General features: G+C 36.7%; 1 protein-coding gene across 1 annotated transcript in view; it reads right to left on the bottom strand.

Annotated features, from left to right (window-relative positions):
* LOC121394205 (aminopeptidase O-like) overlaps nt 1-16237 on the bottom strand; it is a 235151-nt gene that overhangs the window by 74161 nt on the left and 144753 nt on the right. Inside the window, exon 10 of the mRNA XM_041564512.1 lies at nt 11883-11943. Coding sequence (XP_041420446.1) covers nt 11883-11943 — 61 coding nt within the window. The remainder of the gene's footprint in view (nt 1-11882; nt 11944-16237) is intronic.

Here is a 16237-nt window from a genome sequence, read left to right as displayed (position 1 = left end):
ACATTTCTTTAATGGGAACAAACAAGCATGAACCACAACAATAGTGAAAACAGGAACCTTTTCTTTAAGTGACCGATGTAAACTATCCTAGTTTCTCTTATCAGAGAGTTCATTATACAATCTGATGTCTTTCTCTTTAGGGCAGTGACACACCAGAAGATTAATCGCTAGCGATAAATCGACGCAGGATAATCTACTGGTGTGTCACTGCCTTTACCCATCACATACACAAGCATGTCCAAGATTATAAACTGTTACCAGAAACCTCAGCAATGAAAGTTCTGTTAACGTTAAAGTCATTAATACAAAAATTATCAGGCAAAATCACATTAAACTGTACCCTGTTTTCATTGGCTACTATGAACTATGTTTTTGATATTGTGCACAGAAACTAATTCTCAAAGTGAATGAATTGGTTCAGAACATACCTGGGCATTCAGGAAAATTCTCAAAAGGCGGCAATTGTTGACTATGCTAATATTAGTTACCTCTGAACAACATGAATTGCCAAAAAAAGTATAACAAACACAGAATGTGCTAGAAATATAGTAGACTACATCAGAAAATGCAGTCATATGTTCCTAGAGATGAATCATGTTCCATGAATGGAGATTATGCATAAACAGAACAGAAATAGTGTTTCTGAATTCACAATTTCAAGCACTTCAGCAGCATTTTTAACCCATTGCCTTCCATGCAACATGGCAAAGCATAGATTAAGGGGCACATTTACTTAGCTCGAGTGAAGGATTAGAATAAAAAAACGTTGAATTTCTAAGTTTCTTTTTTGGCTACTTCGACCATCGAATTGGCTACTTCGACCTTCGACTACGACTTCGAATCGAACGTTTCGAACTAAAAATCGTTCGACTATTCGACCATTCGATAGTCGAAGTAGTGTCTCTTTAAAAAAAACTTTGACTACCTACTTCGCCACCTAAAACCTACCGAGCACCAATGTTAGCCTATGGGGACCTTCCACATAGGCTTTCTAAGTAATTTGTGATCGAAGGAAAATCGTTTGATTCAAAGGATTTAATCGTTCGATCGAATGATTTTTCCTTCGATCGTTCGATCGAAGTAAATTCGGTAAATCCTTCGACTTCGATATAACCCAGATTGTGGGTTGCATAGAGCAGGGTGGTAATATCATGTTGGTTTACATCTTCTAATTATTTATCATTTGTTCACCTATCCTAAACAGCTTACAATCTTTCAAGCAGTGCTCTGTATAATGAAGCCTACTGACTACCTACTCTCTATTTGTTTGAAAAAAATCTGTATCATTTAAATTTCCATAAATAAAAAAAAGTTATACAAACATAAATACATTTGAGGTCTCAGGGCACCCCACAGTTCCAATTTCAAATTAACTTTCAAGCTGAGCTTCCAGGGGTACCTAGCAGAGCAAATACACCTCCTCGCCCTAAGAGAAACCAGCCCACAATTTGGTTTACATTGCCACGAGGCATAAACACAGGCTTTATAGAAATAATAAAAACACAAAATAATTATAGTTTTTACAGAACTACATTTTTTTCATACTTGTGAAACATGAAACTTTTAAAATACCAGTTCCGAAACATCCCAGCATTTATAAGCACATGTAATTACTGGTTGTCTTTATTTGTACATTTAAAAAAAATAAGCCATTTGTAAATTTTAAGAAATAAAAACTAGAGCTGTTAATATACTTGCTCTCTGACCTGTGTTCTGCATCAAAAAACCTGTTCTTTGGCACATCACAAACTGACCCCCATTGTATCTAGGCTTGCTAAGCTTGTGATAATGATAAGGAATGTGTTTGCCTGGCACAAATGTTGCCTTTATATACTACCACTCAGGCAAATTGTCCATCATTCATGATAGGAGAAGAAAATTATTTGTCTAAAGTCATCAGTGGAATGTGTAGTAACTGGGCCATGCATAATCGGGATAAGAAGGAAGTTCTCATGTGAGCAAGAAAAGTGGCTTGACACTTGCTGTTGACAGTGGCTAGAGACCTACAGATTAATAGGATTATGTCCAGGCTTGCAGATAAAGCTTGCAGCTCACGGATCATCTTTGATCAATCTGATCAAAAGTGACTTTTACCTTCTCTGAATTCTTCAGTAATTGCAGTCTGCTTGAGAGTAAAAAATAAATTTAGGAACAACCCTCAAACCAATTAGCAGTTACCGAAGAGTCTATGAATCTAAATATGTAACAAAGCATGACTCAAAATTCAAGAAATTATTTTAAGATGGATGTGCTTGTTAAGGATTAATGTGCAGCAAAAGCATTCACTTTTAAATACTTAATATCAAGACCCCTGGTCTCTGTTAAGCATGTTTCTTACATTTTTTTATTAAGGGGACCCATATTTAATTTATGAATCAGCTTCAAAGCTCAAAAATTAGTTTAGAATGCACCTTGATTCAGTAACCATTTTCCACTGTAGGAGGAAATGTCACTGTATAAAGAAGTATCATGGAGACCGGCCCTAAACAACATGGTGCCCACTTTTGGGATTAATGACCCATAGATGAATAACTCCAATTATAAATAATCTGATGTTAAACTTTTCTACTGATGATGATGGCAGGTGCAACATATCAATGGGCAGATTTATCAAAGTTCAATATGTGTTTTTCCAGAAAAATTCAGTTAACAAAAAAAAAAGTTTTCAAGGGTAGTTTCAGTAAAAATTTGAATTTTTTGGGTTTAAAAAAACCCATCAAATTGTTCGAGATTTATTATGCCCCAAAGCTGGAAATAGCTTGAATCTGAAAAAACTCCAGCTAAAACCTGTCCAGGTCATGTAGAATTCAATGGCAGAGGTCCCTTCAACCATTTGAAGATGTTTGTAGCCTTCATGATGTTCGGGGGGTTTTCCGGTGTTTTTCATTCAAAACTCGGTAAACTCAAGCAATTCCATTTTTTTTCACTGAAAACTCAATAAATTCGAGTATTCACATTTTTCACCCAATTGCACCGATTTAAGTTTTTTCATAAATAAGCAAACATTTGAGCTTTGAGTTTATTTGAGGTATAAAAAACTTCACAAACTCGACCTTTGATAAATAACCGCCTAAGAGTGAATTACTGAAACACACAGCAATTGTCTTTAAGTGTTAATTAATGAGAAAGAAATTTTATTGATAAGCTTTTAATACATTTTACCTAAATATTAGTTGCGGACAAAAAATAAGTATTTTTTTGGCCAGACTTTGGATGATATTTACTGAATTACTGAAACACACAGCAATTGTCTTTAAGTGTTAATTAATGAGAAAGAAATTTTATTGATAAGCTTTTAATACATTTTACCTAAATATTAGTTGCGGACAAAAAATAAGTATTTTTTTGGCCAGACTTTGGATGATATTTATGCACTGTATATATCTGCAAAGAGGTGGCAGGTAGGTTAAAAATATCTACAAGGGACCCACCCAGAGTAAACCCACCTAAACTGGAGAACTTACAAACTATAAGCCCGAGAACTCAGACACAGCTCAGCTCAAGCCCCAAAGTGCAACAATGCAGCACTTCCAGAGACTGAACCCGCATTTCTGATTTTTAAGAAAATTGTATAGAATTTTCAGACGACATGTGACATAAGAGAATAAGCACACCAAAATTGAATCCACCTCAAATCCCTTGCCCATACTTCATTAACATGCTATTACCAGTTGAATGTTAACTGTTAGGAATAAAAAGTTGTGTTATTAGGGAAAAGGTTCCATAAATTTCCAGGTGTGTCCCGGAAAATGGAAAGCATTCAGATGGCACCAAATGAAAAGACCTTTTGGGTATATGTATGCACAAGAAGTATTTACTCTGATGAAGTAAAGTTGTTGTGGAATTATCCAATCAATATAACCAGACTTTCTGTCTCTGCAGAGCCCTGGAAAGCTTCTCAGCAATATTTATTGGCCAAAGTGTTCATCCTGTATTGATAATGCAACATCCAGAATATACTGAGAATATCTGCTCGCTTGTATTATTTACTTGTATTGTGGTTATCTGTATAGCTGTATCATTTCTATTTTTATTCATTTTAACGAATTCAACAAATGTATTCCTGTAAAGAAGTCACGCAGGAACCGTGTATTGGACGGGCTCCTACATCCCACTATTTCAGAATCAATGAAAGCATCCACAATTCCGGGAATTAATGTGGAATAAAATACTTTATTCTTTTTCGATTCCAAAATAATCAGAAATATTTCCAGAACTCAAATGCTTTTATTTAAAACTTGTGTAACTTAGTGCTCAGATTCAAACCATCTGCAGGCATTACTATGTACCAGCAGTTTTTATATTTTTCCTCCGGTTTCTACTACTTCATAATATACTTGGATTGTTACTCCTTCTGCTTTAATTGCCTCCCACAAGTAAAGGATATGCCTTATTAATAACTGGGTGTATCCTCTAATAATTGTACTTAAAGATTATATGGACATTATATTATGACTTAAAGCAATATGTAGACCTTTTCTTTGTATTATTCTGTTCTTCAATTTTAAATTCTTACTGTCCCCCAAACCAGTGTTTCACATTTGGGTCTCCAGAACTCTACTTGACCAAAGTCAAACAATGAATGTTTCTCCTTGACACTGGTTGTTTGTGTAATTTAATCAGTACTGCAGCCTTCCTGAGCTTTGCTCACCCCCCAGACTAGTGACAAGGGAGAAATTACAGCTTAAATCTGGCCCATGAGACACCAATTCGTAGTCACCCAACCAGGTCTGGACTGAGAATCAAAATAGGCCCTGGCATTTCAGGTACCCAGAGGCCCCAACAGGCCACACAGAGGCCCAAACAGCCCCTCACCAGCCCACTAAATGAGTGTCTTTGGCATCTTACAGCAGCCCCTCTGGAATTTGCCAGAACCCACAGATTGCCAGTCCGGGCCTGCACCCAACTCCCTCATGTTTTACATAGAAAAACATGAATATGACTTTAATGGTGTTATTTATCAAAGGTTGAGTTTGTGAGGTTTTTTTTTACCTCGAATAAACTCACAACTCGAAAGTTTGCTTATTTATGAAAAAACTCCTTTGAATGCAATCGGGGAAAACTGAAATACTCAAATTTATCATGTTATTGGCAAAAAAAAAAAACTTGAATACCTCAAATTGAGTTTTCGAGCGCAAACCACTGAAAAAAGTTCAAAATTCATGAAGGCTAAACACATCTTCAAATGGTTCAAGGGACACCTGCCATTGACTTCTACATGACCTCGACAGGTTTTAGCTGGAGTATTTTCGGATTCAAGGTTTTTGCAGCTTTGGAGCATACTTAAATCTCAACAAATTTTAGGGGTTTTTTTTCCCGAAAAATCGGAGTTTTTACTAAACTACCCTAGAAAAACTAAAATTTTTCGGAAAAACACAACTCAACCTTTTATAGATAACCCCCTTAATATTTTCTAATAAAAATGTTAATAGACACTATATATAAATATAGTCTCCCTTTAATACCCAAGACAGATAAAGGTCAGTGACTGAAGATTTCCGTAGGAGTCAGTTACATTACAGAACACAGTGTGGCTCATTTGTAAACACTGGGCAATTTTTGCACCTGGGCAGTAACCCATAACAACCAACCAAATGCTTGTTTTCATAAACAAGCAATTGATTGGTTGTTATGGGTTACTGCCCAGGTGCAAAATTGACCAGTGTTTATAAATGAGCCCCAGTGTGTAAAGTAGGGATGCACCTAATCCAGGATTTGGTTCGGGATTTGGCAGGATCCGGCCTTTTTCTGCACGTTTCGGATTTGGCTGAATCCTTCTGCCAGGCCGAACTGAATCCGAATTCTTATTTGCATATGCAAATTAGGGTGGGGAGGGAAATCAGGTGACTTTTTGTCACATAACAAGGAAGTAAAAAATGTTTTCCCCTTCCCACCCCTAATTTGCATATGCAAATTAGGATTCGGTATTTAGTTGAATCGTTTGCGAAGGATTCGGGGGTTCGGCCGAATCCAAAATAGTGGATTCAGTGCATCCCTAGTGTAAAGTGCAAAAAAAGGGTGCAATCAAACATTTTTATTTGCACTTTGCATAATGCTTTCTTAATTGCCACAGGTCTATCTATACCTGCCACTTCCCAATGAATACAATGCTCGCAGCAAAAGCGATGACTTGTGAGAGGTGGGCAGGTGAAGGGACATAGGTGTCCCCTTCTCATATCCTACCCATCCACTTGTTAGGAAGTGGCAGAAGGTGGAAGCTGCAACTGGGCCCTGCCCTTATCTCCTGCCCTGTCCCTTGTATGTGCCTCCTGCCCCTGCATTCTGATCCTCACGTCAGATTTCCAATCAAGTGTGAGTAGCAGAGTGCAGCATTCCCTATGGTGCAAGTGCTTGTTAGATGAGAACAAGGGGGTATGCTCTTGCATCCTAGGAAAAAGCAAAATACACCAAATTTCTTCATTTTATGACTAACTGCAAAAATATGCTGGTATTCTATTAAAAATGACTTTCTTACATGTCAGGAGTTTGCCAATAGCGTTAATTCTAAATGAAGGTGTAATAATAACAGAGCTGACTTAATAAAATCTACAGAAAATAGCCAAATAATCTAACACTGATTAATGTGTCATTTATGGAATCCTTCTCTTACAGCTGCGGTTTATACTGCAGTGGGCAAAGCTAGGTCCATATTTGGAGAGACTGGAACGACTGTGTATTATGGGCCCATCCTCCCTTCTCATTGCAGTCTCCAGCCAGATATATGTAGGTGGGAGAGTGGGAGCTGGGGAATGTGAACTTGATCCAACATTGATCAGTGAAGCTGCAAACCCTTATTGTTCTTTAGATACCAAACATAACTCTGTGCTAGCACCAGAACATTCTGTATATAACACAGCTTTTGTGTTAAATCATAAACGCATGTTTTGCACTTGTGTATGTCACTCCTTTATGTTATAAGAGTATACTTAAAAATAAATTTTATGTTATGTTATAAGAGTATACTTAAAAATAAATTATATATATATATATTGTCTACTGCACATGTGCAGCTTACCTATCTTTGCAAATCAGCCCTATCTTGTACTTAAAATTAATAAATGTTACTTATGACATACGCTCCACATACAAAGAACACTTATGTAGAAAACCCAAGATTTTTGGGTGATAGATCTCATACCGGTATGTATAGAGAAAAAGGCATTTCCTATTAGAAATCATTTCAGGGTAAACTACATAGGTATTTCATGGGGCATAAAACTGTAGGCTCTCTGACGCCTTATATTCTTATACTTGAAAAAGGGGGGTACAAAGGGGGACATTTTCAATTTAACACACATCAATGAGTCATGTGACACGTGGCATCATTAAGCACGTACTAAACTGAAGATATCACTAAGAGTCATTTAATATATTTTACAGGGCATGATGTATAATAGATGCATTTGCATTGAATATAAACAAATTTAAAGGTGTGGGTCACCTTTAGGTTAACTTTTAGTATGTTATAGAATGGTCAATTCTAAGCAACTTTAATTGCTTTCCATTATTTATTTTTTTTATAGTTTTTTTTTAATTACTTGCTTTTTCTGTCTCTTTCCAGCTTTCAAATGAGGGCCATTGCATATTGTTATTGATACTTTTTAGTCTCTTATTCAAATCAATGCATGGTTGCTAGGGTAATTTGAAAAAATCGAAATAACTCAAAAACCACAAATAATAATTATAAACAATTGCAAATTGTCTCAGAATATCACTCTCTATGTCATACAAAAAGTTAATTCAAAGGTGAACAACCCCTTTATTTATTTATTTTTATAGTGAACCAACGCTTTGTGATGACAAACACAATTTAAACACATAAACATTACTACTGCATTAACTCCCATAAGTAATAACATCCCACCAGAAAGTACATTTCAAAAAGTTAACTGATAGCTATTGGTAGAAGATAAAAGGTAAACAGCTTCAACATCATACAAGAAGTTAGCAAGGGGCCAAATATTGTAAATACGTTAGTTTAAGCATTTGCAATACACTAGCCTTTTAATTTATAGGCAAGGATAAGTGCAGTTTCTTAAGGGCCAACATGCTAATTCCCTGCTATTCTGAGCAATATGGATCCCCTTCCTATATAAGGTTTCTAATAGAACCAAGAACATTTTTAATAAATACAGTTTGCTCTGTACTCACAACTGCAGCATTCTCCCTATTCTCACACTTTCACTTCACAACAGCTGCTTCAGCTTCAGACTTCTTACACAGCCCTTGCTCTTTTCTCAAGCAGAGGCAAAAACTGTCCCAGAGATCAACTGTCCCCTCGAGGGGAGAGAGAGGAGTCCTATTCAAGGGAAATGATAATAACGGTGCTAGGACTTGTGCCTGATGATAGCAGGGCAATTGTCTGCAAGGAAATAGCACAGAATAATACAACTTGTGTGGATTTAGAAGAGAGTAACTGATTTGAAATGATACGCAAAAGCAGCATAAATCATTTATGTCTCATAACTAGCATATCATAAATTAACCTCAGTTTTGCAATTTTTTTTTCTACAGGGCAGAAAAACGAACAAATTACTTTTTTCCTTTTTTGGCACGCTTACTTTCGAGTAGTAATCTTTGTCAGCTCTACTTTACTTCAGGCACCAGATACTTGTGAAGATAAAAGCTAACAAAAGCTGTTGGCCAGTAGCTCTCACTATCCAGACAGACTAATAACACAGGTAATTCCAGGAAGCTAACAGAGAGCAGACTGTGACGTAATAAGAGTTTTATAGCACACACCTGCTTAAATAAACCTCTTCTTCACACCATTGTCACAGACTGTGTGCAAATGCCTGCCAAAGCCTGCATACAGACCACACAGCCCCAAAATGATTTCACTGCACTTAATAGCAAGCGCAATTCTGTATTTTGCCTCAGGAATTCCCAGTGCAAGGCATAAATCAATGGGCAGTAATAGATTAACTGCAGCTACATAATATTACTATGACATTTACACCAATCTATCATTCAAAATAAAAGGGCAAAACTCTAAATCAAAACATTTCTGAAAACGTATGTAGATCTAGCAGGCACCACACTGGTAACCATGGATGCAGAGAACGTCTGTAATAAAAGAATTATTCAGAATCGATGTAGCAATGATATATGATATCTCTGCAGAATGTAAAAGTCTGTGTAAAATATATTATAATATTTTGGATGGGTATCATTGTGTCTTTGAAGTTATATAATAGGTATCAAATCTGCATAATTTTTTTCCCATTTAAAGCAATAAGATAGAAAAAGAATAGTTCTTATTTATTATAGTGTTTCCTCTTGACAAGAACAACCTACTAAAGTAGTCAGGGATGATAATTCTGCTTTCACACAACAATGGGGATTGGAAAATCATTGCATCTTGCTATAAACAAGTGTATCCATTGTGGTCAGTGACATAATCTGGCCTCTATCTATCATCCTGGTAATTATAGTGTAAAAATAGTGTAAAAAGCTGTGTAGAATAAATGGTGAAGTCAAGGCGTGTGTTTTATTTTGCGCCACCTGAACGCCAGATTAGACACTGCTTACTATTACGCAGGATTTTTACACAGAGGTACCCAGTCACTGAAAATCCATTTATGTACAAATGTATGCTGTTTTTACACGGCAATGTCTGCTGATGTGTGGTGTATTTGGTAGCCGTTTTTTTCTACACAGCATGATAAATTGGCTCCTCCTACTGATTCGCTGTCATCTGCACCATGTTCTGTGTGCACCGACAGATAAGGCATCTACGTATCAGAGCTGGCATAAACATTCACTCAGTGTGTGCTGTCATGCAGATGCCACATGTACCAGTGTACCCAGAACATTAGGCACCCAATCAGCTCCCATTTACTTTATGTCAGTTCAGAGGAACATTAAAGTGGACCTGTCACCCAGACACAAAAATCTGTATAATAAAAGTCCTTTTCAAATTAAACATGAAATCCAATTTCTATTTTTTATTAAAGCATTCATAGCTGTTGTAAGCTCATTTAAAAATCTCAGCTGTCAATCAAATATTGTCTGCCACTCCTCTATGCCCGTGGCATAGGGGCGGGGCAGACAATTACTTTCACTTTCCATTCAACACTTCCTAGACCTCACTGCTCTCCACACATTCCCCTGTTCTCTTTACCATTTAATTGTGTAACCAGGGCATGGGGATGAACATCAGGTCCCCCATTCTGGTGCACAAACAAGATTCTGAGATGATACAAGACTTGTCTTAATATCAGTGTCCACAAAATGTCTGCTGCCTGCTTTCTATAATTTTGAAATCCGAGACTGAAGGAAGCAAGATTCAAATAATTTATATAGTGTAATTAAAGTTCATTTTGCTTGACTAATGTGATAAAATAGGATTTTGAATAATTTTTTTGGGTGACGGGTCCCCTTTAAATGAAATGATTTAGGCATTATCTAATAATTTCCGGTTATAATTATAATGATTGGGTCACATTGGTGGGAGGTATCCAAATATAGTCACAACTGTAACCATGTTATTACTTGTTTTCAATCTATGTGTGAGGGAAAATGTAATGAAACTTCATGAACACCAAACATCCCTCAAGACTATTTTCCAAAAATGATTATGCCGCACACTTAGTGGGTTATTTATCAAAGGTTGAATTTTAGAGTTTTGGAAAAACTCGATTCAGCGAGTTCCAGGTTTGCAAAAAGAATAGAGTTTTCGGCAAAACCCTCAATAAAGAGAGACCTCTGCCATTGACTCCTACATGACCTTGACAGGTTTTAGATGGCGTATTTTCCAAATTGAGCTATTTCCAGGGTTGGGGTAACTTATTTTAAACCCAAATTTTTTTTTTACCAAAAACATAACCTCGAAAACACAAATTTACATGGAAAACACAACTTGACCCTTAATTATCTGCCCCTAAATGTTTTTAATACATTTCCTACATTCTAGTAGTGTGTAAACATGCCCCCCTTCTTCCCAGTAGCCTTAGCTCTTCTCTAATTGCAGAAAATACTACTTTGTCTCATTCCATAGCTATGTAGGCTAGACTTGTGTTTGGCCAGTAAGAGTCAAGGTTTAGGGAAATCCCAGCATTTTCTCTGAATAGTGTATCTAAGATTGCATGACAGCATGAGGATTTGCAGATTCAGAAACAATTCTCGGCTATCAGACACACTGATTATGCACACAAAATGCAGCTAGGTAAAACACAGAATAGCATGCAGAAACAAGGGTGAACAAGAGGACACACAATCATTTTTCGGTAGTGATTACTAAATACAGAAACATAGAAATAAAATCTTGTGGTGACACAGTATTTATGGGGGAAGTGCAGGTACGTGAGCCCTATTCTAGAACAGGTGCCGAAGGTGGGGCAAAGTACATTTTATTTGCCCTTTCTAAAGGCAGTTAGACTTAAGGCAGTTAGACTTGGCAGTTAACATAATATTTAATGATAAATAGATATGTAACACCACACTTATTTTTACAATTTTACCATAGATAGAATGGTAAAGATAACTGCTTTGCTTCACCCCAGTGTTCAGACAAATTATAGCCCATGATATGGAGAAATGAATCTGCATCAGAATTCACCCTGCGATGTAACACGACTCAAAGTGATGTCTAATCACAACCTATGTAGACAGTGAATACAGGGTTGACCTAATAAAGCTTGGCTAATTCTGAACTTTGCCTGAATGACTTTGTAAAATACACAAGGATGGCATATTCTGTTTGAAATCAAAATAAGTGTGGTTTTTCAGGCTATGGTGGACTATGATGTACTTTTTCACTGGTGTTTTTGTTGCAAAACAGGCTTGCATGTATTAAACCTTTGTCTGAAGCAGTTTAATCAAGCTAAGTGTATCTTTGACAGAATGAACACGCTCTATCTGCAATTCTTCCTAACATTTACCTGTGGCATGCCAGGAGTGTCAAGCCAGATTTCGTAGATTGCTTGAACAGACAGATGTTGCCTAAAAGTGGAAAAAGAGACAGAGTATTCACTTACAACATATTGCAGAACAAAAAGTGCATTAAGGGTCACTCCACACTGGGCATTTTGGGGAGATTTGGTCTCCAGGCGACTAATCGCCTCGTTTTTGCGGCGACCAATCCCCCCAAACGCATTCCCTCACTCTGCACCAGCTTAAAATGAAAAAAACGGCGGCGCTAATCACACGCAGCAGTTCGTTTTCTAAAGTCGCCAAAGTTGCCTCACGAGGGAACTTTGGACGGCTTCGGAAAACGAATAGCCGAAGTGTGAGTAACGCCAGTGTTTTGTTCAAATGTTCTAGTTCAGTTTACACTGAACCAACTGTATGGCAGTACAGTTTGATGGTTCCACAAGCAAATGGAAAGGCAGAAACCTTAAATTTCCACCGTCAGGGTTCTTCTAAGTGAATTATAATACTTCAGTAAGGATTTGAGGTGATAAGGTTGGTTGCGGACAGCCAGCTTTAGAACAATGAAGGTTTAGGCAAGAAATGGAAAATCACTGGGGGTGCGCAATCATGGAAAGCCTAAAGGAACATTGGGAAGTGGCTGTGGGAAGTGATTTTTTGGCAACTTCATGGTTACTAACTTCATTAATTATGCCATCTTCATCCAGTCAGATGATTATTATTATATTTTTTATGTATTTTTAATGTATTTATTCATACCTTCATGCTATCATTCATAAAGACTCCCCTTTAGGGTCAATGAGACAAGTAACTAAATAGCAAAACATAAAAAAACCCTCAAAAGCAATTAAAAAGCTATAACAACGAAAAATGAAAACATTTGTTACAAAGTTATTAATGGAGTATCAAAATCTATGGCAAACAATCTGCAGAAGGAGAGAGTTAAGAAATGAAAGGGGTTGTTCACCTTTGAGTTAACTTTTAGTATGATGTAGGAAGTGATATTCTAAGTCAATTTGCAATTGGATTTCATTTGATATTATTTTAGTTTTTTTACGTTATTTAGCTTTTTATTCAGCATCTCTTTAGTTTGCAAATTCAGCAGACTGGTAGCTAATGTCCAAATTACTCTAGCAACCATGCATTGATCTGAATAAGAGACTGGAATATGAATAGGAGAGGACCCGAATAGAAAGACGAGTAATACATGGTAGCAATAACAGTATATTGAAGCCTTAGAGTGACCCCCATCTAAAAACTGGAAATATTTATATATATTTAGAGGGCAAATAATTCAAAAACTATAAATAAAAAAGTTGCTTACAATTAGCCATACTATAACATACTAATAGTGTGACTATCCATATGAGGCAGTGACATAAAAGCAATATTACTGTATATAGTCAGTAACTTGGGATGATCCACAGCTGAAGATTTTTTGAACATAAATAATATGTGTATGTGTGTGTGAAACTTCTGCCACTACTAATTCACAATACAGAATAGGACTCTATGTTTAAAAAATGTATTTTGATTGTAAATTGTTACATACCAAAAATCAATGATGATTTTATTTAGGCCAGAGATCTGTAAGCTGCACCTATTATTAAACTTTAGAGAGTTGTAGTTCTATAACTGCTAGAGAGCCACAAGCTCACAGCCTAGATTTAGGTAGCTTGCTTTGTGCCAAGTAAAATAACCTTCACTGGTGAAGAATTTTAAGTTAAAGGCTGTACAAAGCTGATCAGAGTCTGTCCAGGACACGCTCTAAAGTGTCTGCTCAACAATTTGTTTACACACGCATGTGCTTGTATAGCTGCCATTCCACAGCTGGGAATAAATCCATAGTAAGTGGTTACAGAGTATGGTTTAGAACAGTTAATCTCTGTCTTGATCATTTTACCACCATGGTTTTTCACACCATTATGTTTCCCTGAAATATGACTTATGAAACAGACTTTTGTTAATTTATTATTTTAACACAGACATGAATCCATATTTTTCATTTACTATTAAATTGAGGCTGGAATATCCAACAGTGGCAACCCTAAGGACAGAATTTTTAATGGCTTACAGAAATATGTGATTAAAATTCACTGTACAGAAGAAGTTTGCTCTTTAATATATGCGGCGCTTCTTACTTTCCAATCACCCCAAAAATGCCTTGCGAGGAAACTTCGGAAAAACAAAGTGCCAATTTTTTTTTTTTAATCCAACCATTGATTAACATTTTTGCTGGTGGAAAAGCATTTGGAGAAGATTACTCGTCCACAGAAGAGGAGATCTATTGTGTTTTCTATAAAAGCAAATAAAGTTCTGTCTTGCATAAAAAAGTGCATTAACTCAAGGGATGAAAACGTAATTTTGCCTCTTTATAGGTTCCTGGTAAGCCTCACCTGCAGTATGCAGTGCAGTTTTAAGATCCAGGATATAAATGAGCTGGAGAGAGTGCAGAGATGTGCAAGTAAACTGGTTAGAGGGGTGGAAGATTTAAATTATGTGGGTAAACTGTCATGGTTGAGGTTGTTTTCACTGGAAAGATGCTTGCGAGGAGACATGATTACACTTTTTTTGCCCATAAAAAGGATGACCGCACCAGAGGCCAATCCTTCAGATTAGAGAGAAAGAACTTTCATTTAAAGCAGCGTAGGTGGTTCTTGACAGTGAGGACAGTGAGGTTGTGGAATGCACTGCTAGATGATGATGTTGTGAGGGCTGGTTCAATTAATGCATTAAAGAGGAGCTTTGATGATTATTTAGACAGACATAATATCCAAGGCTACAGTGATACTAAAATCTACAACCTACCTTAGTATACATATTGGCATATATAGTTTATGTGAGTGTATATATAGATCTTATGAGTTTGTGTATGTATGTGCGCTGGGTTTCATTTGGAGGGGGTTGAACTTGATGGACTTTGGTCTTTTTTCAATCCAACTTTAAAGGGATACTGTCATGGGAAAACATGTTTTTTTCAAAATGCATCAGTAATAGTGCTGCTCTAGCAGAATTCTGCACTGAATCCGTTTCTCAAAAAAGCAAACAGATCTTTTTATATTTAATTTTTTAGATCTAACATTCATGTGAATTGTGCTCTGATAAACATCAGTCACTCTTTACTGCTGTACTGCAAGTTGGAGTGATATCCCCCCCTCCCTTTCCCCCCCCAGCAGCCAAACAAAAGAACAACGGGAAGGTAACCAGATAACAGCTCCTTAACACAATATAACAGCTCCCTGGTAGATCTAAGAACAACACTCAATAGTAAAAAGCCAAATCCCACTGAGACTTATTTAGTTACATTGATTTGGAGAAACAACAGCCTGCCAGAAAGCAGTTCCATCCTAAAGTGCAGGCTCTTTCTGAAAGCACATGACCAGGCAAAATGACCTGAGATGCCTGCCTACACACCAAAATTATAAATTGATAAAAAATACACTTGCTGGTTCAGGAATTAAATTTTACATGGTAGAGTGATTTATTTGCAGTTTAAACAGTGAAATTTAGAAATAAAAACGACACCATAAAAACCATTACAGAATCACTTTAACTACATCCACAATCGCCCTAAAACCAGATGCTAGGTGCAGAGTGAGGCACTGCTGATTCAAGCAGCCCTGCAGTTAACACCTTCCACAGTCAAGCATTATTTTCATGGCTCCCATGCCCATAGCAGCCTGTATCACACCTTCTAGCCTGTTTTGCCTGAACAGGGAAGACCATTTAACACCCGAATGCACATTTTGCACTAATGAACCCTCCCCCCAGCTTTGTAAATAATGCCTGTGGAGTACCATACATTTTAATAATAATACAAACTGTTAACAACAAAAGGTAAGGAGATAAGTAAAAAAAAGAAAACAAAAAAAAAAACTCCCAAAATGTTGACTTAAACACAATAATAATACAGGGCTGTCCAACTAGATACAGGATACCACTCTCTAAACATGGCTTAATCCAGGCAATGGGCTTAACAGCTATCAATTATAGGACATTCACATGAAATGTAAGAAATAATCAACCCACTCTATGGAAATGCTAGATAGCACTCTTGTACAATATAATTGTTTGTTTATCATGTACTAATGTATTAATGTTATTCATGTCATCATTATCCTCTCTAGTACTGCTGAACGTCAGTACAAATTAATATTATATAACATGATTAATATTTGTTTGTTCCTCACTTAACCTATATCTAGATTTATGCATGCTAAACCATAATAATGGTGAAATAAACTGGAGTTGACTTTCTAAAGCCCCTATCACATTTAGACAGAACACATAGCAGGGTCAGTTTCTATGGAAGCACATTCATCTGCTTTGACATACACACAGACATAGAGAGGGCATACAAACTGCT

This window comes from Xenopus laevis, chromosome 1L (genome assembly GCF_017654675.1).
Source record: "Xenopus laevis strain J_2021 chromosome 1L, Xenopus_laevis_v10.1, whole genome shotgun sequence".
Classification (NCBI taxonomy): Eukaryota; Metazoa; Chordata; class Amphibia; order Anura; family Pipidae; genus Xenopus; species Xenopus laevis.
The sequence above is the reverse complement of the archived record's forward strand: the minus strand, read 5'-3'. Positions and strand labels throughout refer to the sequence as shown.